Source organism: Macrobrachium nipponense, chromosome 8 (genome assembly GCF_015104395.2).
Source record: "Macrobrachium nipponense isolate FS-2020 chromosome 8, ASM1510439v2, whole genome shotgun sequence".
Classification (NCBI taxonomy): domain Eukaryota; kingdom Metazoa; phylum Arthropoda; class Malacostraca; order Decapoda; family Palaemonidae; genus Macrobrachium; species Macrobrachium nipponense.
In genome coordinates, this window is record NC_087203.1 from 31,018,987 (window position 1) to 31,031,884 (window position 12,898).

The following is a 12,898-nucleotide window of genomic DNA, read 5'->3' on the forward strand; positions in this document are numbered from 1 at the left end:
GTGTGTGTGTGTAGTAGTAGTATACACGTCACGTCTTCTGGATGCATGTTGAACTCGATAGCATAATATTATCATTGCAATGCAATTGTAATGTTTGTTACCGTCACATGATGTAATCTACAATATTCACGAGAAGATCCGTTACGATCCCAAATTTGGCACGTTTTGACCTGTGAATCTGACTCTGCAAGTTGCCAAGGTCCTTTAAATATATTTTCATAGTATATTTTAAGGACCTTGCGATCAGTTATGTTGCGTAGCTGTAATGATTGTTGTGGCCAAACTCCATTCAACTTTAATCCACATTCGTTTTCAAATTTTATGCCATGGTACAAATTGAACTGTGATCTTGTTCTATGCTTTTACTTGCAATGAGGTAAAGAAAGAAAATTACAAAAAATATTACATAATACTCAAAGAGTCTTCTCTCGTAAGTTTCATTCTGTAGTTTGCGATAGACATATGAAGCCATAGAAAACGTTCCTAATTAGAATTACAGAAAACTATTAGTTATACGTTTTATGAAGGGTAACCACACTAAGTTTCAGGATTGCTCGTGTGACACCAAAGCTCCGAGTTTCGTTTGTTTAAAAAAAATTTTTATTAATGAATAATGCTCATTTTATTGGTTTGGCAAGGGTGGACTTAGTATTGCTTGTGATTTTGAGCATGTGTGTGTTTTAATTTCATCACAACCTTGAATTTGTCTCGGTTGTCTATGATAAGCCCAAAGGTCCAAATCAGGGCTCTTAATCCATTGAGCACTTTCATGTACTGCAGGAAGCAAACCGAAAACCTAAGGAATAACGTATTGTTGTAAAATAAAAGACAAGTGGAGAGATACTACTGTCTGGAGTGAATGCAGTCTCGGGTCGATGGCGTGTTCATGTTGGCGATTTGTTGAATGAGATGAATGGTACGACAGGGGAGAGGGTTAGCCTAATTCTGTGGCTGAGAATGATTTGCAAGTTGTTGCTGAAGAATGAGAAAATCACCAGGGGTTGATGGGATTGTGAGATGCTGTGGTACGTGGTGACAGTAATTGGACAACAAATGGTCAGGGTTAGTAAAGTATCTCGAGATGAGGGAATGGGTTCAATGGAATGAATGAGATGAAAAGTTATTCCATTGTGTAAAAGGTTTCACAGGCTAAGCATAATTTTTGCTTTGTGTAACGGAGAAAATGTATGATAGGATTTTAATGGAAATAAGCAGATGAACAAAGGTTTGTTAAGGGAAGAACAGTTTTGAGTTGAGCTCATATTCATTGCGTCTTCCTAAAATCACCTTTTTAATTTTTTGTACATGTATTAGGGCTGTTGCCTCGTATAATAAGGCGCCCTATGAGGTAATGTTAGACTTGCGATAATATTACGCTAAGTCGGTTGGTATTGCACTTCCATATTCATTGGAGTGTCTTGGGGTTTGTAGATCACTTACGAAGTCGGTATTATCTTCTTTGGTTATGACGACGATGTGTTAAACTCATGATGATTCGGCAATGATGTGAGGTTCTTGTAGAAAACACGAAGTATAAAAATACATATATTCTTCTGAGATTACATGGTGAAGATCAGGTATGATTGTACAGGTCTTCTAATGATGATGGCTAACTCTATTCTGTTCCCTACTACATGATAAAGCTTAGGTAAAGAGGTACAGGTCTGCCAATGATGATGGCTAATTCTTTTCTGTTCTGTCTACCATCTCGGTTACAAGTCATAAAGGAAGCAGACAGTAGCTCGAACATATGAACATACATACAAAATGAGACACACTACAGATCACGTAGGCCGTTTGAATTATAGGTCGCGGTAGTTGTCTCAAGCAGTGAGCTTGGACTAATGTTTCAAAACAAATGAATGACCACAGGTATACGTCATCTTAGCGTCTCTGGTCTGATCACATTCCTGCAAGCAATCTGGTTGACCTCTTTAGTTTTAGTCTTTTATATATATGGAATAACATTCCATATTTTTATTATGTAAACACTTACACATGGCTTACAAGGGCCCAGAAAAAGCTTACGATACAGTCAATAGAGGTAATGCGGACAGATCAGAATGTGTAGGAAAGTGGATAAGTTATTTTACGTCCATGTAAAACTTTGAAAGTGGGCGGGATAGAGACATGTTTAGTTTAAAATGGTGGTCTTGGACAAGATCTCTTAAGGTAGTGATGCGAGAGGTCAGAGAAAAGATAGTTTGCTCATATGCTGGACTGGGGATGGTGAAAAGCTGTGGAGACTAGTCAATTTAGAAGCACATACAAACTTTGAGAGTAAATATGAACAAGGATGAGAAGGTAAATGGAAACCAGGAAAATGGAGCAACGAATATGCATTAACTGCTGAATAAAACTCCCATATTAGTATCTGCATAGTACACATATACACTTAAGGTTCGTCAGCATCGTGTCGAATATCAAGGTCCTTCCTTTCCTTACATAATTGACCAACCATTCTTTCCACACAACCAATCCGTCTCAGCACACTGATTTGTCCTTCAACTGCAATCGCCTTGAGTCCTTCATTTTTGTTTAGGTGAGTCTATTTGGGTATGCAGGAATAGGTTTTGAACCAACGCTCGTGTATGGAAGTGAAGTGTTTGTGTTGGATGGAAGTGAAAAAGAAGTTTTAAATTCTAACATGGACTGTTTCAGTATTACGTATAACAGTAGGAACTGAAAGATGGAGAAATATTCAGAGGACAGAAGAAAAAGACTCAAGGCTGTTGCAGTTGGAAGGACAAATCGGTGTTGAGATGGATTGGTCGTGTGGAAAGAGTGGTTGGTCAGATATGTTAGGAAAGGAAGGACCTAGCTAGGTATGCTCAGGGGTGGCCAGACTTTTGGACTCGGAGATCTACTCTAAAGATTGAAACTCGTTTACGATCTACCATACTACATAATCACATATTATTAAGTGGGAAAAAATTAAAAGGGCGCCATAGTACGATAAAACATGGATACAATTGCGTCTCTCTCTCTCTCTCTCTCTCTCTCTCACACACACACAATATATATATATATATATATATATATGTATATATATATATATATATATATATATATATATATGCTTGTGTTTATGTTTGTTTATATAGGATTGTGGGGGAACGGCAATCGACCAAACAAGTGGCCGATCGCGATCGACTGTTTGGCCACCTCTGGATAAAGCATTCGACACAATGCTGACGATCCTTATGTGTAGGTGTACTATGCAGATACTAATATGGAAGTTTTATTCCCGTGGGGTTCATTCACGATTCAGCAGTTAAAGTATAAATGTTTCCGTGATTTCTGTGTTGGATATTCTCCGGAGCCACCCCATTTCTGCTTAGTAATTTATTTTCCTCTGACAGAAATCACGCTTTGGTCATCATCAACGCTTGTACTTCTCCTTTCTGATGTTTGCTTAATGTATAGATTAATGCACTGCTTGACCTCTTCTAAGGACTTTAGTTATCTCAAAAATTATCTAAATCCTTATCAACTGGTTAGAATGTAGTTCCTTATCAAACATGTCATCTTTATCTTGAATAAATTCCGCAGAAGTCTTGCTTTGGTTATAAACCTTTCTTAACTTCTTTTCACTCAGTTCTACCGGCCCAAACTTTGTTCTACCTCCATTCACTCTGTTCTAACTTCCTTCACTCTGGTCTACTTCCCTTCACACAATGGAGTCCTTTCCATCAATATTGATTCATTTAACTCCCTCCACACCATATCACCATCAGAGTACATTACTGCTATCCTCATTTTTATCATTTTGTTTAACTGGATTAAGTGGATCTTCAATTATTCAATGTACACCTAGTTTTAAGAAATAAAATGTCTGAAATTGGCATTTACAAGTGCCTTTAAAATGATCCCACAATTGCTCATATTCTAAACATTTTCACGGACCACCCAGCTGCTTCGGCTCGCTTCGCTCGACTCCCACGCCATAAAATGGGGCCCAAATGGGGCTGTGCCCCGGAGCCCAGGGCCCCAAAATGTCAAGGAACGCCCCTGACTGCACTAACTGGCAACTCAACAAGCTGGTAACTGCGCATCACGCAGAGGCCAGCGCTAATCACTTGTGTTCAGAACAATATCTTTTTTTTTTCTTCTTCTTTTTTGCCCGACAGCCCAAATACCACGTTTCCAGAGTCAGATATCGAATATGTTACTGAATTAAAGGAATAGAAAATCTTATAACAAGCACTTGATTTTTGCCGAAAACCTATTGCCATGAACTATTTGATGCCGAAGTTATTTATCGAACAAGAGTCAAGGTTGGTACTATTTAGTATTAGAGATAAAATACCGCCTATGAAGGTTATTTTGTTCCTGAGAATCAGTTGAAATGCACTCATTTCAAGGTTATTTTAAAAGCAAAGAAAACATTTAAAGTAAGTACGCTTGAAAAAGTGAATAACGTTTACAGATGCATGCAAGTTTTCAGTTGGGTTCAGGTTATTCAATCCTGATCAAATTCGGGTGTTCCGTTAACCACCTGGACACTAACATGGACTGTTTGAGTATTACGTATTGCAGTAAGAACTGAAAGATGGAGAAATATTCAGAGGACAGAAGAAAAAGACTCAAGGCTGTTGCAGTTGGAAGGACAAATCGGTGTTGAGATGGATTGGTCGAGTGGAAAGAGTGGTTGGTCAGATATGTTACGACCTAGATATGCTCAGGGGTGGCCAGACTTTTGGACTCGGAGATCTACTCTAAAGATTGAAACTCGTTTACGATCTCCCATACTACATAATCACATATCATTAAGTGGGAAAAAATTAAAGGGGCGCCATAGTACGATAAAACATGAATACAATTGCGTCTCTCTCTCTCTCTCTCACACACACACATACACACACAATATATATATATATATATATATATATATATAAAAAATATATATATAGATATATATATATATATATATCAGTGTCGCAGCGCACCGCCATCGCTGATGGAACTCGAAAGTTCTTCCAGTGTTAAAATGTAGTACCGGGAGCTGTTGAATTATGCATTTATTTCAGTTAGCAACTCGATCAGCCATCCATCCCTAAACGGCAGCGCTCATTTGACTGCACCTTTTCACAGTAGGGAGGGTTTCCAGAAACTCCCTGAAACAAAAAAAAAAAAAAAAAAAAAAAAAAAAAAGACATCAACATAGTTCTCTCTAGACACGAAGCAGCATCATGCTGCATTCATCCAAGTTAATTCACACGTATCAATTTTGTTGTGAATGAAAATCCTTGAAGCTCATATAACATACTTTTCGATTACTCAAGAATAAACTTACAAACTACGTTGTTGTTCTTCTGTTGGGGGTTAGAAAAAGGTCTATGGAAGAACATAAAAAGGTCTGAGAAAGGGGTTTCGCACTGATTTATAGATACAGGAATTTTAAGATAGGATATTGATGATATATTTATTAGAATGAAATTTTAAAAAAATAAATAATGTGCATGTTAAACAGTACAGAAAAATTAGTTCTAATAAAGTATAGCGTATTTATTTACTTTTTTAAATGAAACAAGGCTCTAGTTGACTGTGGATTTTAGCACGTTTTAATTTACATTAAAAGTTAGGAATATAATGTTTACTAATTATGCGTGAGGAGGAAAATCTTCCATGTGGGCTGAATAAGCTGGAGGTCGGATCACGCTTTGTTAACGGACAGTTTCGTAGTTCAGTGGTAGTTTGATGAAGGTGACGTGCTCTAGCCTAAAAGCAAGTAGGCCCCATAACACATCTAAAGCTGATTGCAGAGTATGAAATATTTTGGTAGTTCGGTAAATTCATAAACTATTATACTTTTTTAAATTACACTGATTAAATCACAGTAATTATGCAAATGCGTTAAAACTTGAAAGGGTGCGTTTATCTGCTTTTCATGTCCCTATGACTTGCTACCCGAGTTTTCTCGGACCATTGTGACGTCACAAGAACAAAACTAAATTTCCCACGAATCTTTATTTACGCTTGCATATGAGAAGTATTTTGGGTTAGCTAGGAATAAGTGTTTTACACCCAAAACATTTTATCCCTTACTTGGCTCTTTACTTTGGTTTAATGTTGCGTCCAAACACATTGTGGGATGATGAGTGAATTTCATTACTTCTGCAGTGACTACAAGGGAACCTACTACGAAGCGGTTGGCCCTTTGTTAAGGATGTTGTGGGGTTCGGGCAGCGAGGGAGTCTTGTGCCGTTGGCAAGGTGTTTTATGGTCCTTGGTTTTTGAAGCTGTTAGTTGTTAGCTGATGTGAGCTTGTGATTTGTTTACTGCTTTCTTGTTAAACGGGCCCAGGTTTAAAATTCCCAAGATGAATACTAGTATTTGCACAAGTCGCCCCCCCCCCCCCCCCCCCCCTCCCTTCTTTTTAGGTTAGGTTAGTACAGTTGCTTAAATCAAGTCGAGACGAATTTGGGTGTGGGATACAACGATATTATATTCAAGTTGATTTTGTGGTTAGTTTTTAAGATATGGCGTCCTGCTTTTTCAGGGAAGGTTCAATACTCTCTTACAGTTCGAGAATATGCGCCCGGGTTTTGGTGAGTAGTTTGATTAGGTTGGAGAAAATTCAGTTTCAACCATCTGCAGATGCTCAAAGAACTTCACAGATGAGTTGTATTGTTTTTCACTGAACACCTATCTGTGGTCAGTTATCGACTACTTAAGCAAAGTTCATGAAACCTTTTTTTTTTCATATTCAAATTAAGAACCATGGTATCGATAAAAGTACCCGTCTTAAAGCCAAAAATCCTACACGGATTAGCACGTAATTCCTGGTGAGTGCTATTTATCAGAGATAATTAATTATTCATTTCTTATTAAGTGTAGAAAAGTTCACATTTTTCATAGATAAAATAACGGGTTGCCAGTTGCTAAACCACGGGGGTTTATGGCATACAGAAGCCATACGATTTTATTTATGGTGATTCATGACTTGTTTGCTAAAAATATTAGAAAAAGTAGTGGCTGAATAACTTGATACACAATCGTGCTATAAGGTTTGTGGTTGCAAAAACACTACAAGAAATGGTCGTAGGAAATCTGGAAATTTCCAGAGCATGACGGTATCATGTTAGTTGCGCTTCCGTAATCAACACATAAATCAAATAAAGATGTTAGTTTATCTCATGTACTCGAGATACGAAAGCATTTATCAGTTCAGTTATCAGTACAGGGACAGACAGCCGCTTCTGTAGAATGACTTTAAAAGCCAACTTTACTTTCAAAATCACGGTCAAGTCACACTAATGTCATTTTTCATTTTCCACTTTATTGGCCCGAGCCCTGCCGGATGACTGGTACGCCTGGCTACGGGTTAGTGCTGAATTTGGACGTTGCAGCTGTAGCCTAGACTGAACCAGACTGCGCAAGACATGAGAAAATACTGTCAACATTGAGAATAGTTAGTTACACACTATTTTGATGCAGGAGGATGACGTCTGCTAAATATTTTTTTATGCGTGGATCAAGCGCATTCAAGCAGCGCAATTTGTCTTGAATGAAAAGTAGTGAAGTGACTACAATAGTTTTGTGTTAGAAGTGGCATTTGCCCCCTCCCCCCTCCCCCCCACAGAAACTTTTCGTGAGACAAGAATTTAAGTTTTATCGTATAAGATACAACAACGGTTTTAGGTCGGGCTTTTTAGACAAAAATTGCAGGTTGAAAACGTTACTCCATTCGGTCGCTTAAGGCATCAAGGAGGAAAGATGGAAGTGTACAGACGAAGCCATTTCTTCTTCACACCACCAGCAATTCTCAAAGTTGTCGAAATGGTAAGCAAATGTGTGTTGTCACTGTAACGGTAGTTTGCTGTCACTGTAACGGTAGTTTGCAGCAAACCGTCCAAATAAACGTTCTGTGATGAATTACGTACTACCCATTATTAATATTTACGTAAATCCTGAAAAATCTTGAACCTGGATCATATTACAATAATTTTTCAACGACCCCTTATTATGCCACAGCGCCCCCTCCTCCCCCACCCCACAAAAAAAAAAAAAAAAAAAAAACGAATACATAAACAAACTGGGAAATCCTGGCACCGCCAAAGTCTGAGGGACAAGTGAAATGTCAACACCACTGTCGTTTACAGTGATAGTAGTGTTTACCTGTTAGGCAGTGGCGTTGCCGGGTGGGGGGAGGCCGTTGTGGAATAATTTGGGGTCGTATACAAAAATTATTATCAATCATCATCCATGCCTATGATACAACATGGCGATCTGGCATGTTAAACGGCTCAATGAAATGGGAATCAGGGGCAATATGTTAAACTTTATCAACTCCTTTTTAAGGGACCGATATATTAGAGTTAGAGTCGGGAATAAGTTTTCTTCTTGTTATGAGACGGAAGAAGGTGTCCCACAAGGCAGCGTATTGAGTGTTACCTGCTTTGCCATTGCTATTGATAATATTGTGAAATCTGTTTCCGCTCCAGTTAGGGCTTCACTATTTGTGGATGACTTTGCCATCTACGTCACCACATACGACACTGTATCAGCCTGTAACTACCTGCAAAAGACAATAAATGTCATCAGTAAATGGGCTGATGAACATGGTTTCCGATTTTCTTCATCTAAAACTGTGGCTGTTCGTTTCACCAGACGTACCCGCAATGAAACTATCCCAAATTTGAAACTGAAGGATTGTCTTATTCCTTACAAAAAAGAAGTAAAGTTTTTGGGCATAATATTTGACAGCAAGCTAACGTGGCGTAGTCACATTGACTCTCTAAAAACAAAGGTTAAAAAATCCCTCAATATTTTAAAGGTGGTATCGGGATTCGACTGGGGAGCTGATAAGAAAAGTTTATTGAAGCTGTATGATTCCTTATGTAAATCAAAACTGGACTATGGCTGTCAGGTATATTCATCTGCCTGCAAGTCCAGGTTAAAGGAATTGGATGTAGTACATAATATGGGATTAAGGATATGTACAGGTGCTTTCAGGACATCTCCCGTTGAGAGTATCTACATTGACTCACATGAACTTCCTTTAGATCTGCGAAGAGAAGAGCGGTACACCATGCGACTAAAAAGCTCTCGAGAGAACCCCACACGGAAAATTTTAGGGGAGTGTGACTAAAAAAATTTGGTGAAAGATCTTCAAAACCTTTTCAAATAAGACAGTCGGAATGTTTAAATGACATGGTTATTCAGCGCCAAAAAGTTGAAGAAGTAAAACCATCCTCTGTACCCCCATGGCTTATTCCCAAGATTTCCTTATGCTCCAAGAAAATAGACAAAAAAACAACAGTCTGAGGAAGAGATAAAAGCTAATTTTCTGGAGCATGACCGTAAACATGATGGACAAGTGAAGATCTACACTGATGGATCAAAGTCTGATAGTGGAGTTGGGTGCAGTGTGCATGGAATGAAATTTACGAGGCAAAATTGCCTGAGTCAGCTTCCATATTCACTGCAGAGTTGTCAGCTTTAGTTAAAGTTCTAGAAATTATTCATAACTCGAATAAGAAAGATTTTGTAATATATAGTGACTCAAAAAGTGCATTAGATTCATTAAAGCAGCTGTATGCAATTCATCCTCTGGTACAAAAAGCCCAGGAGTGGCTCTTTTGGATTTCGTGTCGCAGGAAATTGGTATGTTTCTGCTGGATCCCGGCTCATGTTGGAATTCGCGGGAATGAGGAGGCAGACAGATATGCAAAGGAAGCCGCTGTGAGTAATTTGTATCAGATAACCAAAGTGCCACATATAGATATGAAGAGATCCATCAAGTCGTACATCTTGAGGAAGTGGCAAGAGAGATGGTCCTCCCCTCTCTTGGCCAACAATAAAAAATATAAGCAGATAAGGAAAAGCATAGAAAAATGGCCCTCTTCTTTTCAAAAAGAGAGGAGAACAGAAATTGTTTTGGGGCGACTTCGTATTGGGCACACTAGGATAACGCATAAATTTATTTTAGAAGGTGGCAGTGCACCAGTGTGTGTTAGATGTGATGCAACCTTATCAGTGGAGCACATCTTGGTGCATTGTGTAAATTACAGAGAACAGAGGCAGAGATTCCACCTTGATGGAAAATCTCTTGCCGATATTCTAGATGACAAAGCAGATATTTCTGCACTAGTGAGTTTTTTAAAATGTATTGAGATTTTTTATGAAGTTCAATTGATGGCAAATTTTAACTCATTGATTTTATTTTGTGTTGATTTTATTTTATTTTTTATTTTTTCATAGTCATCATTTTAAGTACCTGATTATTATTACAAATTTTATTTGCTGTTTTTAATGAAGGTTAAATGGTGTTGAATGGATGTATGCATGTCAGTTTTTTTTTCTTTTTATTTGTGTATTTGGTTTTGTGTGTGTGTTTGTATGACTTCGGCTGTGGGATTCTTTGGTTGCAGTGTCAGGGGTTTTGAGTGAGAGTGAATGGTTTTGGTTTGGTTGATATGTGATGTGAGATCGTCTTGGTCCTGGTTGTTGTGTGTCGTTCGGTGTTTTTACTTGGTTTTATTTGGTCATTTGTGTGAGAGCTTTTAATTGATTCATGTATTCATTCATCTAATTCATTTCATTTAATCATATAATACTGCAGCGCTGAATGACCTTTGCAGGTCCCAGCGCTTGGGCTATGCCCTAAATTCCATAATCAATCAATCAATCAATTATCATCCAGGTTTATTTATCCTTAGGTTTTTTTTATGGATATAAACAACAGGCATTTCGGTAAAGTACGTTTGTTTGTACGGTTGAAGTAAATTCATCATTTATCTTGTCCCTATGTAAAAGTCTTGCCATCCTAGATTTCAGGGGAACGATATCTGCTAACTTTCATGAAAACCGGAAATCGGCGTAAGGACTGTTATGAACAAGTTTTCCCAACAAACTATAAAATTAGGCCTAAAACTAACTGTAACGTTTCCCCTCCTACCGTAATTCAGTTGCCCAGCCAGCAACTTACCAGTCGAGTGAGTATACGCGCTGATTCATTAACGTAAAATTTTGCCCATGGAACGTTAATGGTTCTGCGTCACCAAATAGGTTTTAAATCAAGATAAGAATTGCAGTGTCAGATAACGCCGTGATCGTAAACTAAGTGAGATCGTAGACGGATTATCGGTTTGGATAACCCAGTGTTTCAGAAACTCATTATTATATGTAAGAAATAAGTGTTGAAACGTGTTGCCAATATTCCCTGTCCTGTTGGTGTCTAATTTACAAACAAACTGCAGTTCGGCTAATGTATCTTAAGTGCTCGTGGACGATTTTCTTTTATAGTTTTATTGAAAATGTTGCTGAGAATATTCATTGAAGAAGTGGATAATCAAGATAGCCATTTCTGTTGCCATTTCTGCTTGTTGACGAAATGGTTACGGCAATAAGAAAGTATTGCCGCTACTCAACATGTCAGAAGTGACGAGAAACCTTTTATCAGGAGAATGTAGGAAAAAATAAATACAGAAAGAGACTAGCTTACTATTTATCTGAAGTTGAACGACTACAACTTGTTACATTGAATTCATCAGATGACAGTCGTTTTTTAGTTATTTCTGCTCGTGCAACGTTCTAGTCCTTAGCGCCTTGTTTAGGCAATAGAGAATCACGCAGTAGGCAGAGGGTATTGAGGCAGCGCAAGTAGTTACTTATGGGAATAACAGGAATTTTACCTCCAATCTGATTTCCTCACTTCACCCTAAAATAATATTTTTGAGTACAAATCTCGCCCTACTTAGTTAAAATGGAGTAGATAAGTAAAACGAGAGCAAAATATGACAAGGTATCTTATCTTTGCAGCTTTGAAACTATTACACCCAATAACACCAAATGAAATGAATCTCTATGAAACTCTCATCCCATTTAGGTCCATTGTCATATCCCGCAAATTTCTGCCCTCTCTTTTTTTTTCAGGATTTTCCTTTTAGTTTCTTAGTACTAATCACCAGCTTTGGTTTCTTACCCTCTATTGATAATTCAGCCCAGTCATACGACTGCATTCTCTTTTACAAAGTATCTGATGTCATGTCGTTTATATATATATATATATATATATATATATATATATATATAATATATATATATATATATTATATATATATATATATATATATATATCTATATATATATATATATATATATATATAATATATATATATATATATATATATATATGTGTGTGTGTGTGTGTGTTACACAATCTCGCATTTCATAATATCTCTACACATTTGTCTTCCTGTAAATCCAACACAAACATGCACCCTCTTCCGAGTCAGTGAAATTACCTTTGAGTATTACTGGCATCTTTACAGCCCCTTCATCTTAACTTTAACCTTAGCTTATTTATCAACCACGAAGTTTAGGGACAATTTTCAGTTTGTTCATGTGAAACTAATTTTTTTATATTTATGTTTTGTATCCTTCCTTCCAGATGGCCCTACTTTTCAACGAAGTTTGAAAGCGGCCTTCTTCCGAGTTACTTTTCATCGAATAATAGTATATATACCTCCAGTCACTCGTTATGTCATAGGTTTCTACTAAAGCATGCTGTAATAATTTTCTTCGTTGGCTTTTTCCCCCTTATGTTCTCGATTGTGGTTATTCATGAATTTGTTTCTGATGACTGTGGTTAGTAGGTTCCATGGTGTACGTAGTTGTGGAAATTCTTCTGTGGAAATATTGTATACAAACATTCAAGCACTTTTAGAACACTATCCTTCATTTAACTCAGGCAACCCAAACTTTCTTCGCCTTCCATTCAACTTCCAGAGCACAATCACCTTTCTCATTTTCCAGACACTTTAACTGTTACTCTCATTCGTGCATCTTTTATTGTCCCAATTTTTTCTCCTGCCGTTTAATTTTTGACAATTCTTACTCACATTTGGCCATAAAGTCGTCCTGATAAGATAAGAATTTTCATTTTTTTATA

General features: G+C 37.5%; 1 protein-coding gene across 2 annotated transcripts in view; it reads left to right on the forward strand.

Moving 5' to 3' along the window:
• Positions 1-12,898, forward strand: part of LOC135222637 (uncharacterized) — a 93,230-nt gene that overhangs the window by 57,469 nt on the left and 22,863 nt on the right. Inside the window, exon 1 of one of the 2 annotated variants that reach the window (XM_064260768.1) lies at positions 7,266-7,785. The exons of the other annotated variant lie outside the window; for it this stretch is intronic. Coding sequence (XP_064116838.1) covers positions 7,720-7,785 — 66 coding nt within the window. The 5' untranslated portion in view covers positions 7,266-7,719. Of the gene's footprint in view, positions 1-7,265; positions 7,786-12,898 lie in introns of those variants that run through there. 2 annotated transcript variants of the gene reach the window in all.